Raw genomic sequence first — 20,598 nt, 5'->3', positions numbered from 1 at the left:
CTGTGCTACTGCTCCAGTCTCAAAATTATTATCTTAAGGAAAGGAGATAACTCAAAGGTCTAGAATGCATGCTGGTGGGCACAAAGCCTTACATTTGAGTCCCTGCACCACATATCCCCTTAGCACCCCCTGGAAACAGCTTGGGAGCCCCTATTTATCATTGTTTTTATCCCTAGAGATCACTCATAGATTATCCCTCAGGGGACCATATGGGATGCTGGGGACAGAGCATGGGCTGGGCACATGCATGGCATATGAAAGGCAAGCTTCTTACCAGCTGTACTGTTGCTACTGCCCCCAAAATATTTGCCCTTTCAGTCAGAAAGTCTATCATCTAGTGTGACATTCCATGAAAGCAGTAGTGTGAGCCAGACTTGGGAAAGAGAAGAAACTCATCTGAAAGGAGCAAGAGGCCAGAGAGATAGTACAGCAGATAGGGTCTTGTCTTGCTAACAACCAACCCTGATTGATCTCTGGTATCCTTAGTGCAGAACCAGGAGTAACCATTGAGCATTACTGGGTGTGACCAAAAATTAATAAATAAAAATGGAAGGAAGGATGAAACTATAGGATTATGTACTGAGCATTGCAGGCTTGGAAAAACAGGTGCTAAGACATAAAGTCCATGAAGATTTTAGAAAGTAGAGAAGGAATAGGGGTCTATTTGGGTTAAAAACATATCTTTTGGACCAGAGTTGTAGCACAGTGGTAGGGCATTTGTCTTAAATGCAGCTGACCCAGGACAGACGCATGTTCGATTACCAGCATCTTATATGGTCCCTCGCGCCTGCCAGGAACAATTTCTGAGCTCAGTCAGGAGTTACTCCTGAGAGCCACCAGGTGTGACCCCCCCCCAAAAAAAAAGCATCTTTTAAATTCTTGATGGTAACCTAAAAAAAATCTAAGGAAGCAATTTTTCAGTTTGTTTATACAAGAAAAGATTGGTGAGCAAGAGTGAAATTAACCTAAACGTCTAAAGCAGAGATATACCTCGATTTCCCTTGTCTCCAGGTTCTGAAAATGGTCTGACTAGCTAAGTGTTGCATTTGTCTCATGGGAAAGCCAAATGATTCCCCCAGAGTTCTATATACAAAGGTTTTGCAGCAATTTAAAAATAGAGAAAGTTAGGGAGTGAGGAGGGAATGTCGCTGAGTAATTGTTGAGCATGCTATAAATGAGTGTGCAGTCATTAAAAATGACCTTTATGGAGTTTCCCAAACTATTACTCCTTGGATTTTTTATTTTGTTTTTAAATGGCTCTAAAGTGAATCAAGTTGTTCTATTCATTACTCCACAAATTTTTACCCCCTAATTCCAAACATTGGAATTTTAAGTTTATTAAAATTTAAAAGTCATAAAAATATTGTCAGGTAACACAACTTGTGCTTTTAGTTGGAGTCTTCAATACTCTTCTAAGAGTTCCATTTGGTACAGAGAGTCAATCTTTTAAATAAATCTTGTTTTCTATTATAACTGAGTTCTATTTATATATAAATATACATAGATAAATATAAATATAGATTTATAGATATAAGTATATTTATAAATATATCTATAAATATATATATTTATACCCCAGGCCTGCCAGGAGCGATTTCTGAGCATAGAGCCAGGAGTAAACCCTGAGTGCTGCCGGGTGTGACCCAAAAACCAAATATATATATATATATATATATATATATATATATATATATATATATATATATATATATATATACACATATATAAATTAGTTCTGTTTATACATAAATGAATTTATATGTAAATGAGCTCAGTAATGAACAAAAATATTTTTAAGTGATAATTAGTAGAGGGGGAGTCAGTACTAAGATGTCACTTATGTTGTTAGTGGAATTAAAATTGCTTAAGAGGGGGCTGGAGAGATAGCATGGAGGTAGGGCATTTGCCTTTCATACAGAAGGTCCATGGTTCAAATCCCGGCGTCCCATATGGTCCCCCGAGCCTGCCAGGAGCAATTTCTGAGCAGAGAGCCAGGAGTAACCCCTGAGCACTGCCGGGTATGACCCAAAAACCAAAAAAAAAAAAAAAAAAATTTCTTAAGAGGAACCGGAGTAAAAGAGCACAGTAGGGAGGGCATTTGTCCTGCATGCTGCAGATCCCAGCATTCCATACGGTCCCCTAAGTCTGGCAAGTGTGATTTCTGAGTGGAGAGCCAGGAATAACCAAAAAAAAAAAGGACAACAGAAATTTCTATTTTTTTTTTTTTTTTTTGGTTTTTCAGTCACACCCGGCAGTACTCAGGGGTTACTCCTGGAGTGACTCTGCACTCAGAAATCACTCCCGACAGGCTCAGGGGACCATATGGGATGCTGGAATTCAAATCACCGTCCTTCTGCATGCAAGGCAAACACCCGGCCCCAACAGAATTTTCTTTCTTTTTTTTTAATTTGGGGGGGGGGGAGTTGGACCACACCCGTTTGACGCTCAGGGGTTACTCCTGGCTAAACACTCAGAAATTGCCCCTGGCTTGGGAGGACCATATGGGATGCCGGGGGATCGAACCATGGTCCGTCCTTGGCTAGCGCTTGCAAGGCAGACACCTTACCTCTAGCACCACCTTCCCGGCCCCAACAGAAATTTCTTAACATGGGGCTGGAGTGTTAGTACAGCAGGTAGGGCTCTTGCCTTAAATTCAATCCCCAGAGTTCCATGCCTGAGCACTGCCAGAGTGGTTTCTGAGTGCAAAGCCAGGAGTAACCCAGGTATGGCCCAACAGACAAACTAGAAATAATAAATTAGCAAATTAAAAAAATTGCATAAAGCCAAGGAGATAGCTCAATGGTCTGAATGTCGCAGACAGGAGGCCTGGGTTCCATCCTGGCACTACCTGGTCCCTCAGGAGCTGCCCCTAAACACAGAGCTGGGAATAGCCCCTAAACATTGCTGCATGTTCTTCAAAGGGTTATTAAAGCCAAAGAGGTAACTGAGATAATAGAGCATATGCCGGGCCTAGTGAGGTCTTGGTGCATGGATTCCCCAAACATGACCCTGGACATCCTGCACGCCCCACCTCTGACCACATTGATATGGTCCATACAAATTAAGTAGATGGTTAGAAAGGAGAACAGAAAAAATGACTTGAAAAAATGACAGGAACAATATCAAGATGTCCATGATTGGAGCTATGGGTGAATCTCTGAGGATCCCTCTTTTCTTGCTGCACCTCAGTTCTGCATAGATACTGGCCAGTGCTGGTTTGTACCAGGGTTCCACCCTGTGCTCCATTCAGAGTCTGTCAGAGACAGGCTGGGTCCCAGGCATGTTTTCTCAACTTGAACTTCTCTTTTCCTTTTCTCTTTTTTTTTTTTTTTTTTTTTTTTTTTTTGGTTTTTTGGGCCACACCCGGTGGTGCTCAGGGGTTACTCCTGGTTCTCTGCTCAGAAATAGCTCCTGGCAGGCACGGGGGACCATATGGGACACCGGGATTCGAACCAACCACCTTTGGTCCTGGATCGGCTGCTTGCAAGGCAAACACCGTTGTGCTATCTCTCCGGGCCCTTCCTTTTCTCTTTAATGAACCATTCTCACTATACTGTTTTACTTTGGGAAACCTCAAATTAGATTTATTAATGGAACTTAAAGTTTAATTACTAAATCAATTCTGAGACCAGGAATGTTATAAATAGTTTATTGAAACAACTGGTCACAAAGAGAGAAGCACCAAGCTCTTCATCACTCTGATGTAGTTTAGATTCTCCTGATGTAGTTTAGATTCTCACCTCCTTCCAGTAGTGCAGTTTCAGTTCTCACCTCCTGCTATAAGTCTAGGTTGTCCTTTACCTCAGCACAGGTCTGTAGCCCAGGAACCCCTGACTGATCTCCAAGTCCCTCTCTAGCCCTTCCCTGAAGTATCCTCAGCTCAGTCCAGGCCAGTGTGAGCTCATCACAGGCTCCATCTTGCAGGGAAAACACTGCCATCCTGGAACCAGGAGTTGCAGTCCCAAGATTTTGAGCTACTGTGCCGGGATGGGAGCCGGGCAGAGGTCACCGAGTGGAGGCGCTGCCACCTGGCTCGAGTGCCAGCCCATGCTGTGGTGGTCCGGGCCCAGACAGATGGAGGCATCATTTTCCAGCTGCTCAATGAAGGCCAGGTGAGGGCAGAACCCACATGCAGCTTCCCTGGGTGGTGCTGGAGCCTCCCCAAGGAGCCATACAGGGACAGAGGCATCCTAGGACTGGATTGGCCCCACCAGGAGGTTCTGGGCAGAAAGACCTTAGAGGGAGACCCAAGCCTCTGTAGTGCTCACCTGGGCCAGTATGAAAGAGACTTTCAGGGTGGGGGACAGGCTGGCCTGCAAGGGGGCACAGAGGTCTCAGATATGCACCAAGAAAGTTCTGGGACCTGTGAGGGGGTGGGAATGACAACAACTGGGGCTAAAGGGAGTACAGTGGGGAGGGAGCTTGCCTTGCACATGTTGACCCAACTTTGATCCCCAACACTGTGTATGGTCCCCTGAGCCCCATCAGGAATGTTCCTGATTGCAAACACAGGAGTAAATCCTGAGCACCGACAGCTGTGAGCAACACCAAAACAAAACAAAAAGCCAGAGTAGTACAGTAGAAATGGTGCTTGCCTTGCACTCACCTGACCTGAATCCAATTCCTGGTATCCCACATGGTCCCCTGACCATCAGGAGTGATTCCTGAGCACAAAGCAAAGAGTAACCCCTGAAAATTGCCAGATGTGGCAACAACAACAACAAAAAAGAGGCGAACAGAGGAAATAACAATCTGCGTTGATCATTAAATAAATATGTGAGTTATGTTTTGTCCAACTCAACCAGTTCTGACCTAAGGTCACCAGCTTGACTAAGTCTTCCCCTTGCTTCTACCTCTGCCCACTCTGCCCAGACCCTACAGCCATCCTCGGGACCACCCCAACCTGGGGCCCACATCCTGTGTCTGATTTGCTGCATACAATGAAGTGGGGTCCATGGGGGCTGCAAACACCAGTCACTCTCCTGGCTCTTTTTATTTATTTCCATTGGGGACCTAGCAGGACTCAGGGGTCACTCCTGACTCTGTACTCAGGGATCAATCCTGGTGGTGCTAAGAGCCCAGATGGGTATACTCCAGCCTTAGAGCTGGCAGATGCCACAGGTAGGAGGTGCGTGAGCTGTACTTCCCAGCCCCTCACTGCCCCTTTTGCTCCCAGCGTCTGTTCAGCCACGAGGGCAGCAGTTTCCAGATGTTCGAGTCCGATGCCTACGGCGAGAAGAACCTGCTGTTCAAGGACGCTACGTCGGAGCTGGTGCCCATTGCCACCCAGACCTATGAGGCCTGGCTGGGCCGCGAGTACCTGCACGCCATGAAGGGCCTCATCTGTGACCCCTACCGTAAGTACCCCCTCAACCTGATCGCAGACTGGAGAAAGACCCTCTGGCAGGGGAACACTGGTCTCCCCTGGGAACCTGCCCCTGGGAACCTGCTTGGCTCCAAACTCAGTCCATTAGTAATGTTCCTTTCCCTCCACTGGCCTCTGGCACTGAGTCCAATGGGCTTCTAGTCTCCCACCAACTCCTCAGATACCCTCCATCTAGAGAGCCAGGGAATGGGGTGCTGGAGTGAGACATCATACCACCTCCAAGGGCCTCAGATCCCCACCCAGCCCCTTGGTGGACTCAGGGCAGAGGGGCAGGTGAAAGAACCCTGACCCTGACATGGACAGTGCCAGAGCTGGCCTCAAGTCCCAAGACCTTCACCCCCAGCCTCTCGGGTACCCCTCCCCACTCACCCAGGCCATATTCTGGCTGCCCCTAAGGCAGGGCCAGTTTGGCAGGGACCAAATGCTCACCCCTACACAGGCCTTCCCCGTGACCTGCGTTGGTGTGTGCTGTCCACCCCTGAGATCCAGAAGTGTGGCGACATGGCTGTGGCCTTCAGCAGGCAGAGGCTCAAGCCGGAGATCCAGTGCGTGTCAGCCGAGTCCCCCCAGCACTGCATGCAGCAGATTCAGGTCAGGGCGCACACTCCATGGGCAGAGGGGGCCAGGCAAGGGCAGGCAGTGCCAGACAGTCCTCACAGCCCTCCCAGGTCCCACCTGGCCCAAGGGATCCAGGGACAAAAGTCTCCATGGCAACCCCACCAGAAAGAAGATAAAATATCCATGAACTGGGGCCCGGAGAGATAGCACAGTGGCGTTTGCCTTGCAAGCAGCCGATCCAGGACCAAAGGTGGTTGGTTCAAATCCGGTGTCCCATATGGTCCCCCCTGCCTGCCAGGAGCTATTTCTGAGCAGACAGCCAGGAGTAACCCCTGAGCATCGCCGGGTGTGGCCCCCCCAAAAAAAAAATCCATGAACTGGACTGGAGAGATAGCATGGAGGTAGAGCATTTGCCTTGCATGTAGAAGGACAGTGGTTCAAATCCTGACATCTAATATGGTCCCTCCAGCCTGCAGGGAGCAATTTCTGAGCATAGAGCCAGGAGTAACCCCTGAGCACTGCCGGGTGTGACACTCCCCCCCACAAAAAGATCCATGGACCCCAGCCACACAAAGAGAAAAGGCAGAATGAGGAACATCTCCTCCTGTCCCAAGTGGGAAGCAAGAACATAAATGGAAGGGCTGGAGAGATAGCACAGCAGTAGGATGTTTGCCTTGCATCTGACCGACCTTGCAGGGACAAAGGACCCGGCATCCCATATGGTCCCCCAGCCTGCCGGGGACAATTTCTGAGCAAAGAGCCATGAGTAATTCTTGAATACCACTGGGTGTGACCCAAAAACCAATAAATCAATAAATAAATTAATAAAAAAAAAAAAAAACATGAAAAGGGCCAGCTCAGCTCTGGCTGAGCCTATGACCTTGGGCAAACCCCTTTCCTCTTTAGGTCTCAGTTTCCCTTGTGCACTGTCAGAAGTGTCTTTGACAACAGCCTTCAGCCAGTAGTGGATTTTACACCAACCACAATCTAGTTCACAGAGTGATTCTTTTCAGTGTAAGTCTAGAGGGAATCTGCACTGAGGCTTAGTCTTACTCTTCAACATGCTGAAGCCTCCCATTATTTTAGTATTTTGTTTTGTTTTGTTTTGTTTTGTTTTGTTTTCGAGCCATACCTGGCTATACTCTTGGCTCTGGGCTCAGGGATCACTCCTGGTGGGGTTCAGGGGACCATATAGAGTGCCTAGGTTAACTGTATGCAAGGCAAATGTCCTACCCAGTGTACTATCTCTCCTGCCCTGATACTAGTCTTTAGTTAAGCTTGTCATGGCTGATGAATTGGCTTGGCATCTGCTGGCATTTCTCTCACCTGTAATTAAAAAAATACTGGCCTGGGACTGGGAGATTAGTCCAGAGGTTAGAGTCTGTGCCTTATATGGAACCAACCCTGTTTCAATCCTGGGGTTGGGGGATGCATCACCCACACCCACATGCCAACACTGCCAAGTTGGCTCTGGTAGCCTCGGCTCCACTGACCTAGAGACCTCTGCATCTTTGGTTGGCTAAGTATTACTGGCAGTTATGGGGGACTCTGTATGGTGCTGGGGATTAAACCTGGGTTAACCACGTGCAAGGTATGCCCCTATCCTATCTCTCAGGTGCTCGCCTCAGGCCTCTTAGCAACAAGTCATGGGCCTAGTGGTCAAGAGCCTTGTCAGGCTAGATCTAGAGAACAGCACCTCAGGAGGGCCTGGTATGTCCCAACCAGGCTGAGGAGTAGCCCAAGAGATGGGGCAGCTTCTGTGTGCCACACCCTGTGCTACACCTTCCCCCACATCAGTCGTTTGCGCCTCCCCCAGCATGTGGTGAGGATGGGACACACTATCCAGTGCAAAGATTGGGGCTGGGTTAGGAAGACAAATCAGGGCCGGAGAGATAGCATGGAGGTAAGGTGTTTGCCTTTCATGCAGAAGGTCGGTGGTTCAAATCACAGCATCCCATATGGTCCCCTGAGCCTGCCAGGGGTGATCTCTGAGTGTAGAGCCAGGAGTAACCCCTGAGTGCTGCCGGATGTGACCCAAAAACCAAAAAAAAAAAAAAGAAAAGAAAAGAAAAGACAGTGTCACGTCTTGCACAAAGCCACCCAGCTTCACTCTGTGGGATCCCCTGGCTCTAAGGTCTACTGAGAGTTTCTTTATATGAGTTCTGGGCAGCTGTCATGGTGGGACAACTGGTTCCGTGGCCAGGAATCAGAAACTGGGCATACAGAGAGGGGGTGTCAGTTCTGCACAAAAGGAAACTCCATTGACAGGCACCTGCCTTGCACGCAGGAGGCTCTGGCTTTTATAGCTGCAACCTGAGCTCATGATGGGGTGAGAGGAGCATGAAGGGGGTGAGAGAGAAGAAGTGGGGTTGAAACTCAGAAACCTAACATAGGACTCAGAGGCTCGAGGCTCGAGGCTCTCACCTCCTCAAGAGACCCTACTTCCTTCCCTCTATCTCCCAGGGGCACAGAGAAGCAAAGTCAGCAGGACTGTATCTAGGGTGGAGCCAGGGTTGGAGGAATAGAGGCCCCCAGAGCTGTAGCTCAGAAGTTGCTGCCTGTGCTCACCCCTCTTCCTTTCAAAGCCCAGACTGTGATGCCTTCCCAGGGGACCATCTTTCTTCCCAGTGGGTTCAACACACTGCTGCTGCTGCTTCTGCTCCACCGGGTCTCTTTTCAGGAGGCCCCAGCTTCCTTTTGCTTTACTTAATGTATTTTCTGTATTTCCTCCCTTTGTTGCTGCTGCCATGATAGGTGATGCCCCCGACTGAGGTGCCTGCACTCTGAGCGGGACATATACACTTCTAGTTGCACTGTTTGCACCCCAGCTTAAGGTGACCCTTCCAGCCCAGGGTCTGGTATAGCCTGGACTAAGTGCTGGGACTCAGACCCCTGGGGGCTGATGGTCCATGGAGAGATCCCCATGCCCTACATGAGAGAAGGGAGTCCAGGATTCTATCTGAGCAGGTTGAGCCACGCAGGACTTGGGTCCCCTTGGCGCGTGATTGTTGACTGCTCTCCGCCCCCTGTCCCGGGCCAAGCACCCCTCCTACCCCATCACTACAAGTAGAGGAAGGGGTGTATGAGGCAGGCTGGGATGCTCAGGGGACGCAAGCTGGAGGCCAAAGACCCCCGTCATGGATGGCACCTTCAGACCCCAACACTCAAGGCCATGATGAGGCTCAGCCCAGCCTCGTGGCTCTTTCTGTGGCTCTCCAGGCCGGCCAGATCGACGCGGTGACGCTAAGAGGAGAGGACATTTATGCAGCTGGCAAGACTTACGGCCTGGTGCCTGCGGCCGGGGAACTGTATGCCCGTGAGTGCAGACTGGGGCCATGTGGCCTCAGCTGGAAGAAGCTTTACAAATGTCCCTACGCCCTTTCACCCTCCCCAGATACCCAGGTCTGTGGGGGACTGGCTGCCAGTCATGCCATGCATGGCCCTCGTGGCTGACCTCACCATCAGGTCTCAGATGGCCTGGCAGTCACTGACACACTTTCCTTGGAGGGTTGATGAGGTCTGCAGGCCCTTGCACTCTCCAGTGCAGGGTCTTTCTTTTTCCCCTTTCCTTTTTTCATTTTTGGGGGAGCCACACACGGAGATGCTCAGGGTTTGTTCCTAGCTCTACATTGAAATCATTCTGGTGGGTAAGGGAGACCATACATAGTGCCAGGGATTGAATTCAAGGTTAGCTGCGTGCAAGGCAAGAGCCTTACCCCTTGTACTATCTCTGCTGCTACAATTTTTAGTTTGTTTTAGTTTGTTTTATGACCACTCTTGGTTCTGTGCTCAGGGATCACTCCTGGCAGGGCTCCTGGACCATTGCGGTGTTGGAAAAAGAAACTGCATGTAAGGCAACCAGGAGTCCTATCTGCTGTTTTGTCTCTGCAAACCACTCCCATTGTTTTAAACACCCCTTTAAAAATACAAACCTGGGGCAGAGTGGTGGCACAAGTGATAGGGTAGAACAGACTGCAGTTTGATCCCCTGGGATCCCATATGGTCCCTCAAGCCCAGAGTGATTTCTGAGTGCATAGCCAGGAGTAACTCCTGAGCATTATAGGATGTGGCCCAAAACCCAAATAAATAAATAAAAATACAAAGTCATTCTCAGCCTGCAGCCCCGGCAGCCCCAGTAGGCCCAATAGAGGGCCCAGGGCAAGACTGGCAGGATTCAGGGCTCCAGGGAGGGGTCTTCAACCGGCTGAAGATCCTAGCGGCTTGGCTCCAGGGAAGGGTTAAAGGGAAGGATGGAGACCTGCCTTTAGGGGGAACCTGGAGCCTTGGTACCTTCCACCTGGGCACCTGGGTGGGAAAATTCTCCGGCTTTGAGAAAATGTGTTACCTGCCACCTCCTCCCAGTAGGAGAGAAAACTGTCAACTGGGTGTGAGACCCAAGGAGGAAGGGTGGGCCGGGAGTGTGTGCCAGGAGCTCAGAAAATGGCCCAGGCCCTGCTGGATGGAGGACCACAACCTGGTGGTCTCACTTAGCATTCAACAGAGCCGAGCGGAAGTGGGTAGGGAGATGCCTGGGTGGGCCTGGAAGTGGCAGGAGCCTGGTGGGCCTCACTGGCTCCCTCTCCACACACCCCCAGCCGAAGACAGAGGCAGCGCCTACTTCGCGGTGGCCGTGGTGAGACGCAACAGCTCGGACGCCTTCAGCCTGGACGAGCTGCGCGGCCGCCGGTCCTGCCACTCGGGCCTGGGCAGCCTCGCGGGCTGGGACGTCCCCGTGGGCACCTTGACCTACAAGGGCCTCCTCCGGCCCCGGGACTGCGATGTGCTCACAGGTGAGCACCCCACACGGGCTGTGCTCTGCCTCGGGATGGCCAGTTCTGAGGCTCGGCCTGTGGGAACTTCGGAGAAGTTCTTGCAGGGTCCAGAGACATAGCACACAGGGAGGGCATTTGCCTTGCGTGGAGCTGACTCAGGCAGGGTTCGATCCCCTGCATCCCATATGGGTCCCCCGAGCACCACCAGGAGTGATTCCTGAATGCAGAGCCAAGACTAAACCCTGGGGGCCTGAGTGGTGGTGCAAGCGATAAGGCGTTTGCCTTGCCCGTGCTAGCCTAAGACAGACTGTGGTTCGATCCCCCAGCATCCCATATTGTTCCCCAAGTCAGGAGCGATTTCTGAGTGCATAGCCAGGTGTAACCCCTCAGTGTCACCTGGTGTGGCCCAAAAATCAGAAAGAAAACAACAACAACAACAACAACAACAACAAAAAGCCCAAGACTGGGCCCGGAGAGATAGCACAGCGGCGTTTGCCTTGCAAGCAGCCGATCCAGGACCAAAGGTGGTCGGTTCGAATCCCGGTGTCCCATATGGTCCCCCGTGCCTGCCAGGAGCTATTTCTGAGCAGACAGCCAGGAGTAACCCCTGAGCACCGCCGGGTGTGGCTCAAAAACCAAAAACAAAATAAATAAAATAAAACCCAAGACTAACCCTTGCCAGGTGTGGCCCCAAACAGAACAGCAACAACAAAACGCCCTGGAGCTCCTCAGCTCATGATTCTGAGCCAGAGAGCAGAGGTGCTACTGGGGATCTGGATCTTTTGGGGGTTGCCCTTTCTACTCTCAACATCTCCCTTCATCCCATCCGAAGCTGTGAGCGAGTTCTTTGACGCCAGCTGTGTGCCCGTGAACAACCCCACTGCCAGCTTTCCCTCCTCACTCTGCTCGCTCTGCGTTGGGGACGAGCAGGGCCGCAACAAGTGTGCAGGCAACAGTCAGGAGCGCTACTACGGTGACAGTGGAGCCTTCAGGTATGGGGCAGAGCAGGTATGGGCTGTGGGGTGGGGAGCACTGGGACCGACACCCATCTGCCACTCCCCACACCTCACCTTGACCTCTCGTGACACAGGTGCCTGGCAGAGAAAGCGGGGGACGTGGCCTTTGTAAAGCACACGACAGTCTTTGACAACACGGATGGTATGTGGTGAGCAGGGCCAGGACAATCGGGATCAGATTCTGGGAGCTGCGCCACACCCGAAGTGAGGTCAGGGTGCTGGGTGCTGCTGGGGGAACAGAAAAGCAGAGAGAATGGGGTTGGGGAGATGGCACAGCGGTAGGGCATTTACCTTACATGCAGCCAATCCAGGTCGGATGGTGGTTCGAATCCCGGCATCTCATGGTTCCCCCAAGCGTGCCAGGAGCGATTTCTGAGCAGAGAGCCATGAGTAACCCCTGAGCGACGCCGGTGTGATCCAAAAACAAAAACAAAACAAAAAAAGAAAGAGCAAAGCAGAGAGAAAAGACGGAGCTACAAGGCTCTGCCTTTTGGGGGCACAAGGAACAGCAGGCCTCAGCCATCCACGAAGGGCATGAACTTGTGTCTGGTTTGGAGGAAAATCCCCTCCACGTCTGCCATGGGAGAGTTTAGGGGGCTGAGGGCACTTGCCTTGCCTCAAACCTCTGATGCAGACAGGGCTTACAGGGTTCTTCTTGGGTTTTGTTTGTTTGGGCTGCACGAAGCAGTGCCCAGAGCTTACTCCTGGCTCTAGACTCAGGAATTACTCTTGGCAGAGGTTGAGAGAACATAAGAATGCTAGGAATTAAGTCAGCTTAGCCAAATGTAAGGTAAGAGCTCTACCTAATATACTATCTCTTTGGCCCAAATGGGGGTCTTCAGAACCTTTAATTCTCACCTGTTAAAGGGGGTGGTCATACCCACGTTGAGTTTTGATCTGAGGCTACCTGAAGGAACAGAAAAGTAGAGAGAATGGGGCCAGAGAGATAGCACAGTGCATAGAGCGTTTGCCTTGCACGCAGCCAATCCAGGACGGATGGTGGTACCTTTGTACCACAGAAACTCTTCCCGTTCCCTGCACTGGGCAGTTCCTGCCAGGATGGAGATGGGCCAAGCCAGTATGATACTGTCACTTGTGCCAGTGAAGGATTTGGGAGTTCAAGAGGAGCACAGCCTCACGCTAAGCCTCCCCCCCTCCCCTCTGATTCTCAGGCCACAATTCTGAGTCCTGGGCTGCTAAGCTGAGGTCAGAAGACTATGAGCTGCTGTGTCCCAATGGAGCACGAGCTGAGGTGCTCCAGTTCTCAGCCTGCAATCTGGCGCAGATCCCAGCACATGCTGTCATGGTCCGGCCAGACACCAACATCTTCACCGTGTACGGCCTGCTGGACAAGGCCCAGGTGAGCCAGAGCAGCCTGTGAATGACAGCAATGAGCAGGGTCCCCAGAATGTCTCTGCTACCTGAAGCAGACCACAGCCCAAACTCAGGATGTGAGCCAGAGAGGTAGTAAAGGACTTACAGCAGTTACCTTGCCTACAGCTCTGACCCAGCATCACATATGGCCTTCCCAAGCACAAGCAGGAGTAACCCCTGATGCAGAGTCAAGAGCAAGCCCTTGGGGCTGGAGCGAGAGCACAGAGGGTAGGGCATTTGCCTGCATGTGGTTGACCCAGTTCAATCTCCAATATCCTATATGGTTCCCCGAGCACTGCCAGGAGTGATTTCTGAGTGCAGTGCCAGGAGTAACCCCTGAGCACCACTGGGTGTGGACAAAAAAAAAAAGTTACGCCCTAAATACAACTGGATATGATTCCCAAAACAAACTGAGGTCATTTGGAAGGAAAGGAGACACTGACCTGCCTCCCTGCAGTGTTACTCTTCTCATAAGGACTGTTCTCAGTCTCATGCTGTTCTCGCTCTTTAGAAAACTAATTAGGAGAGCAGAAGAGATAATACAGAGGGTAAGGATCTTGTCTTGCACATAGCCGACCCTGGTTCAATCCCAGGTACTCATATGATTCACCAAATCTCACCAAGAGTGATCCCTGAGAGAAAAGCCAGGAGCAAATTATAAGCACATCTGCGTGTGCTTAAAAACAAAAACAAACAAAAAAATGTGGGAGGTATAAATGGACACTTCTCCATCAGAGACTGTCCTGGAGCTAGAGAGCTCTCAGAGTTCAGGTTGGCATCAGGGATCCGGGTTCAGTCCCCGGGAAAGCATGATCCCTGAGTACTGCCAAGAATGATTTTTCCTGGCCCCCACTCCAGCACAAAGCCAGGATTAAGCCCTAATCACCACTGGATGTGGCCCAAAAACCAAAAAGAAAAGAGAGCTGTCCCAGCGCTAGCCTCACATCCTCTCTCAGCACCCCATTCCCTCCTGCTGCTTATTCCTCTCTTAGAACCCTAATCCCAGCCTCCAAGCCCCTCGCCTGCTCTCTCTTACTCCAACCCTCCTTCTGGTCTCTTCTGCTCAATCCTCCTTGTAGCCTCAGCCCCAGAATCTCTGTAGAGACCCTGATACAGTCCTGGCCACGCTTCTCTCTGCACCCCTTTGACCTGATCCATTTCCTGTCATGAATTTTGTTCTGCAGACAAACAGCCTTACTGTAAGTCTGGGCTGAATTCCGGCCCATCTTTTGGTTCAACCCTCTATGACAACAATCTACTGGCATTGCCACTTGTAGTCTGGGCTTTTGTTTTAAATTATTATTGGAGTTTAAGTAACATGATCACATAGTGTTAATGCTCATGGTTATGACATACAAAGTCACTATACTTTTGCCTCCCCCAAGTGCCCAAGGCCCTCAGTCACTGTCCCTGTATCACCTGGAGTCCACTCCTCCTTCATTCACCTCTCTGGACACTGCTCTGTGATCTCAGTTTTGTAATTGAAAGTCAAGGGTCTTTCATCATGGCCCGGAGAGATAGCACAGCGGTGCTTGCCTTGCAAGCAGCTGATCCAGAACCTAAGGTGGTTGGTTCGAATCCCGGTGTCCCATATGGTCCCCCGTGCCTGCCAGGAGCTATTTCTCAGCAGACAGCCAGGAGTAACCCCTGAGCAATGCCGGGTGTGACCCAAAAACCAAAAAAAAAAAAAAAAGGGGGGGTCTTTCATCATTCAGCACTGTCTATCCCCTTATTTGTTTCTCTCTATACCAGGGATAAGTGAGATCATCTGGTATTTATCCCACCCTCTCTGATTTATTTTATCTAACACAGGGGTCCTCAAACTTTTTAAACAGGGGGCCAGTTCACTGTCCTTCAGATTTTGGAGGGCCAGATTATAGTAAAAACAAAAATTATGAACAAATTTCTATGCACACTGCATATATCTTGTTTAGAAGTGAAGAAACAAAATGGGAATAAATACAGTATGTGGCCTGCGGGCCGTAGTTTGAGGACCATTGATCTAACACAATGCTCTCCAGTTCCATCCATGTTGCAAGGAACTGCAAAATTTCCTTCTTTCTTTTTTTTTTTTTTTTTTTTTTTGCCTTTTTTTTGGGGGGGTGGGGGTGGGTCACACCCGGTAGCATTCAGGGGTTACTCCTGGCCTTGTGTTCAGAAATTACTCCTGGCAAGCCCATATGTTCCCCCAAGCCTGCCAGGAGTGATTTCTAAGCACAGAGCCAGGAGTAACTCCTGAGCGCCACCAGGTGTGACCCAAAACCAAAAAAAAAAAAAAAAAGAAAAAGATTAGACCAAAATGCATAAAACACATTGAGAAAAACATAGGTAGACCTCTCCAGGGTATGAATTTCAGAGGTGTTTTCAGTGATTTGACTACATTGGCAAAGATAAATGAAGCATCTAATTAAAAAGTTATATGGCAAGAGAATTGGGCTCAAATAAAAAGCCATTTGTATTTTGACCAAGCATCTCAAGCAGTTCAGAGCTGGATGCTTCTGCCTTGCCCTATCTTCCTTCAATCTCCTTGGGAGTTATCACACATACCTCCCCTCCTGCCCCCCATTTCATCTGTCCACCATTCTTGCTGGCTTTCTTCTTTCAAAACATATTCAGAATTTCCTTTGTGTTTCTGGTTGGGGAGCTCTCCAAAAGAGTATTCAGGAGTTTGTAGGTGTCACTCCTGCTGATTCCCAGCAGGCAGACTGGTAGTTCAATACAAAGACCCAAGGATGTGGGGTTTGGGGGCTCTGCTGGCCTGTGGCTCATGTCTACCTGGGATCAAACCAGGGCTGGCACATGTAGGGTGCTTCCACCCTGTACTATCTCTCTAGCTCCTTCCCATCTAGAATTTGAACCCAGTGTGTCTAACTCTGGGACCCCTAATTCCTAAGAAGTCCCCTCACTGACATATTGATTTAGTGTGAAATTACTCTCCCCTGAGACTCAGGGCACCATAGAACTATAAAACCAGTTAGCTCTGAGGACTTGTTTGTCAGCTTTGAAATTGTGTATGCCTGAACCTTTCCCACATCATCTCTTATCCTTGGAATTCTCTCCTCTTGGGTTCTTACCCCAATGTGGGAGAACAAGTCTTTGCGATTATGTATTTTCTAGGCAGAAAGTCGACAGTTTTCATCTTCCTTTCAAAAGAATTTATGAACCCTTTCCCCTCAAAAGACTAATGGCTGTGTAGGGCCAGAGAAGTAGTACAGCAAGTAGGGCATTTGCCTTGCACACAGCTGACCCAGGTTTGATCTCCAATGCCCCATATGACCCCCCACACCTGCAGGAATAAGCCCTGAGCACTGCTGGGTATGGCCCAAAAAGAAAGATTGATGGTCACTTCACCCCTTCTTTAATTGACAGGTTATTTGTCCATGTTCTCCTCATGATTTTTATTTATGAATGTATTTATAATTTTCCAAACTGATCTGGGTTTTTTTCTTTCTTTTTTGTTTGTTTTTGTTTTGTTTTGTTTTGGGGCCACACCCGGTGATGCTCAGGGATTACTCCTTGCTATGCACTCAGAAATCGCTCCTGGCTTGGGGGACCATATGGGATGCTGGGGGATTAAACCACAGTCTGTCCTAGGTCAGCTGCATACAAGGCAAATGCCCTACCACTGTGCCACCGCTCCGGCCCCTGGGTGTTTTTCCTTTTGGGGGTCCAAAGGTGACACCCACGTTCATCCATGGCAGGTCTGAGCTCCTACCACAGAGGCATAGTCCCAGGCCTTTATCTGGTCTTTTGAAGTGACTCTTTTTTGGCTGTCTTTTTTGAGAACTGCTCTGAGGATTCTCAGCATGGGAAAGTGGGGTTCCTAGCAGACCCTCAGGGTGCCAGAAAGAGCATGCTCTTTTCTTAGCCCTAGAGACAGAGCAAATAATTCTCACCAGGGGCCGAAACATGGGTAGGGCATTTGCCTTGCATGCTTCCAATAAGGGTTCAATCCTCGGCATCATATCTGATCCCCCAATCAGTACCAGCAGCGATTTTTCTGAGAGCAAGTCAGAAGTAACTCCTGAGTGCGGAGCCAGGAGTAACTAACCCCTGAGTGCTGCTGGGTGTGACCCAAAAACCAAGAGAGAGAGAGAGAGAGAAGAGATGGAGAGAAAGGAGAGAGGGGAGAGAGGGGAGAGAGAGGAGAGAGAAAGGAGAGAGAGTGGGGAGAGAGAGAGTGGGGAGAGAAAGAGAGAGAGAGAGAGAGAGAGAGAGAGAGAGAGAGAGAGAGAGAGAGAGAGAGAGAGAGAGAAACTCTCACCAAAAACCCCTCTGGATTTGTGGAATATACATTCAGGAATAAGTGAGAACCAGTGAAAGCACATTAGAGGAAAGGTAGCACCAGATCAAGGCCTGCAGCAGCAGAGTAGCCAAGAAATTCCTGGCTGTCTTCCTCTCCTGCATCCACTCTCACCACCCCCCACCCACTCTCTTCTCCATCTTCTCTTCCCTGTATTCCCTCTTCCTTGCATCCATTCTCCTCTCTTACTCTTGCTTCTGGAATCCTCATACTTCAAACACCTCATACTTCCAAACACTGGTTGAGTAGGTTAGCTTCTGAATGACCGTCTAGTGTCTTTGGGACCTATATCTGGCAAGGATACTCCTGGTGGGACTGGGTGGGACACAGCAAATGTAGCACCAGTGATTTGAACCAGGGTCAGCTGCATGCAAGGCAAGTGCCTAAGCCCTGCGCTACTTCTTCTGTCCATGGAAGACTTTCAGTGCTATTTCTAGGCCTCCCTCACCTCCAATCCCCCTTGATGGCAAAGACAGGTGAGTTGTAACTCTTGGGATCTGCACTTACAATCTCAGCATCTGAGTCTCCCTTCACCTATAAAGTCATGAACAGCAGAAGGCACCCGGGGCCAGAGGGATCCAGCTCTCTGTGGTGTTTGCAGGACATGTTTGGAGACGACCACAATCAGAATGGCTTCAGGATGTTCGACTCCTCCGACTACCATGGCCGGGATCTGCTCTTCAAGGACTCCACAGTTCGGGTGGTGCCTGTGGTGGAGAAAACCACGTACGGGGACTGGCTGGGCCATGACTACATGGCTGCCCTGGAAGGGATGCTCTCTCAGCAGTGCTCCAATGCAGGTAGGGCCTGGCTGGGTTCAAATTCATGCCCCACAGAGGAAGAAGAAGTGCTCGGTAGCTCCTGGGGTCATTCTGTACTCGCTGCCCCCAAACCCTTGGTGGACTTAGCGGTCTCAGTGACATAGAACAAAGCTCCCCCCACAACCTCATCTTACTATGGCCAAGAGAAGGCAGAAGCAGCAGGAGGCTGTGTGGGTTACAGCAGAAATTGGACTGCAGAACCCAAATGGACCCAGAGAGTGAAATAAGGGCTAAAAATAGTCACTTTAAGAGGAGCGAAGCAACTCCATAAATATACATGGAGCTTAAATTTTGAAAGGAACGAATATGGAGAGGAGTATGGGAGAGAAAAATGATAATTAGGGGAGCAAGAAGGAGGCTGGGGTGAATTCGGAACTCAGAGACTCACTCTGGAGGGGACTTGCTCCATTGGGGGGGACAGAAAGTGGGGCCTTAACTTGCCCGTATTTAACCCTGCAGCCATCACTGCCTCAGGACTCTACCTGCCCCTGCTGTTCCCACTGGTGTTCACAGCCCATCTTCTCCAGCCCTGCCTGTGAGACGTCCCTGGAAGGGAGCCCCCCCTCAGAGGTCGGTGCCAGAGCGGTCATTCACCATCGTGGGTTCCACAAAGGCTGCTCAGAGGGAAGCCCAAGAAGGAGAGGAACCCTGCCAGAAGCACCTGAGCCCGGACACCCTGACTCCAGCCCCAGCGTTCCTGTTATTGCTGCAAACTGGAGCCAGGATGAGTGTTCGTGTCCCTCGCACTGCCTGGGTGTGAGCAGCCTCCCCTGCTGGAAGCCAGCCTCTGCCTCCCAGGCACCACCTGTCCCTCTGCTACCTGAGGCGGGGGCTAGCAGCTGCCCCATCACGCCCCACCCACAGGCTGGCATAGCCACTTCCCTGTAAAGCTGCTGGCTCCTACCACATGCAGTCTCCAGGGCTGGGGCTCAGAAAAGGCCAGTTACCAAGGAAACCGGCTGAGCCCCACTTCCCACACAGTCCTCTCTGCTGGGGTTGGACCTGCCACACCAACTGCCTTGGAGAGGTGTCTGGGGAGACAGTGCAACCCACCCGTGACCCCTGCAGTTCCTATCCCCCCAAAAAAGGGTCGCTGCACTGACCACTTCCATCAGCACCTCACTCCTTCTGTCCCCCCCGGCACCCACCAGACAGGGCCTCCCAGGAGAGGAAGGTGCTGGAAGCTGCCCTCGGCCTTGTCATCTATGGCTTGGCCCAGACCCCTTGGCCCAGGTTGTGCTGGGCTGGGGAGATCAAGGAGGTGGGGGGCACAGAGAGGGCTGAAGGGGCATAAGGATGAAACCCTCCAGGGCTCCCCAGTGAGAATAAACATGAGGTCATAAATGGGGGAGGAGTGGTAAATGTCAGACTGGGGGTTCTAAAATCTCACCCAAACACCTAAATGTTGTGAAGAGGGCAACGGCCTCAGAAGCAGAGGAGATGCTCTGATTTCTGGCTCTGTCCTGGGATTCACCAGGACAGGAACCCCCACTCCTGAGTCACTTCCTCTGCGGCCCCACCTTTCTCCATGCCCATCTCCACCCTACTGTGGCCCTACCCCCAACCCACAGGCGCTCAACTGTCCCTGCATCAGCAGTGCCCCCAGCCACACTGCTGGGCTCAGCCCTGGGCTTGGCCTGTGGGCCTGAAACAGGGATGCCCCAGCCCAGCAAGAGCCACAAGACCAGGGTGGGAACTAAGAGGTAGCTCGCTCTCTCTCTGCATAAGGGCCAGGGGTCTCCTTCCCAAATCCTGCACAGACTGAGCCCCAAGGCTACTCACTCCAGAGCAAAAATCCTCTAGCCTGTCCCCTGGGACAATCACCAGCCAGTGCCTGGACAGACTGCTCTGTGATTATTTATCTGAGGAGCCAGGAGAAAAACAGAAGTTTCCGGAAGTGCCAGTTCTTGCTCTGATTGTGCTCCCTGAAAGTAAAGAAGGAAGAGAATTGAAAAACAGGAGTCACCCCCAATCCGACCGTCAGCAGCCCGGGAGCCGCGTGGGCCTGAGCTATTTGCAGCCCAGTCTGCGGGGGACTTAGGGACACGGATGACAGGCCTGGTTCTCAATGCTTCGCCCCCACCTGTGGGCGAAAGGCCGGATCCCTCCCTTCTCTCAGTCACACACTGTGGCACCATAGCCAGAGGCCCACCATCTCATCTGGGGCATCCGGTCACCCTGCCAGGAGTCCAGGATCTAGGAGGCGCTTCCTTCACTGGGAGGGGAGCTGAGAATTCTCCTCTGACCGTCTCTGAGGATTATTTGATATTTTTAAAAGAGAATTATGCAGTGTGAAGTGAGTGGCTCCTCTGGGCCAGTGTGACACAGGACCTAAAGGCCACCTGTGTGATGTGACCTGCACAGTGCT

General features: G+C 50.7%; 1 protein-coding gene across 1 annotated transcript in view; it reads left to right on the top strand.

Moving 5' to 3' along the window:
• MELTF (melanotransferrin) overlaps window positions 1–20,271 on the top strand; it is a 29,325-nt gene extending 9,054 nt beyond the window's left edge. Inside the window, exons 7-18 of the mRNA XM_049775621.1 lie at window positions 3,925–4,112; window positions 5,177–5,357; window positions 5,826–5,977; window positions 9,164–9,260; window positions 10,540–10,734; window positions 11,549–11,708; window positions 11,807–11,874; window positions 12,905–13,092; window positions 18,011–18,325; window positions 18,690–19,114; window positions 19,802–19,933; window positions 20,034–20,271. Of these exons, the coding sequence (XP_049631578.1) occupies window positions 3,925–4,112; window positions 5,177–5,357; window positions 5,826–5,977; window positions 9,164–9,260; window positions 10,540–10,734; window positions 11,549–11,708; window positions 11,807–11,874; window positions 12,905–13,092; window positions 18,011–18,325; window positions 18,690–19,114; window positions 19,802–19,933; window positions 20,034–20,271 (2,339 nt within the window). The remainder of the gene's footprint in view (window positions 1–3,924; window positions 4,113–5,176; window positions 5,358–5,825; window positions 5,978–9,163; window positions 9,261–10,539; window positions 10,735–11,548; window positions 11,709–11,806; window positions 11,875–12,904; window positions 13,093–18,010; window positions 18,326–18,689; window positions 19,115–19,801; window positions 19,934–20,033) is intronic.
• Window positions 20,272–20,598: the final 327 nt, after the last annotated feature.

The sequence above is a fragment of the Suncus etruscus genome, chromosome 6, assembly GCF_024139225.1.
Source record: "Suncus etruscus isolate mSunEtr1 chromosome 6, mSunEtr1.pri.cur, whole genome shotgun sequence".
Lineage (NCBI taxonomy): Eukaryota > Metazoa > Chordata > Mammalia > Eulipotyphla > Soricidae > Suncus > Suncus etruscus.
Note: the sequence above shows the minus strand (reverse complement) of the source record. Positions and strands in the feature narration are given on the sequence as shown.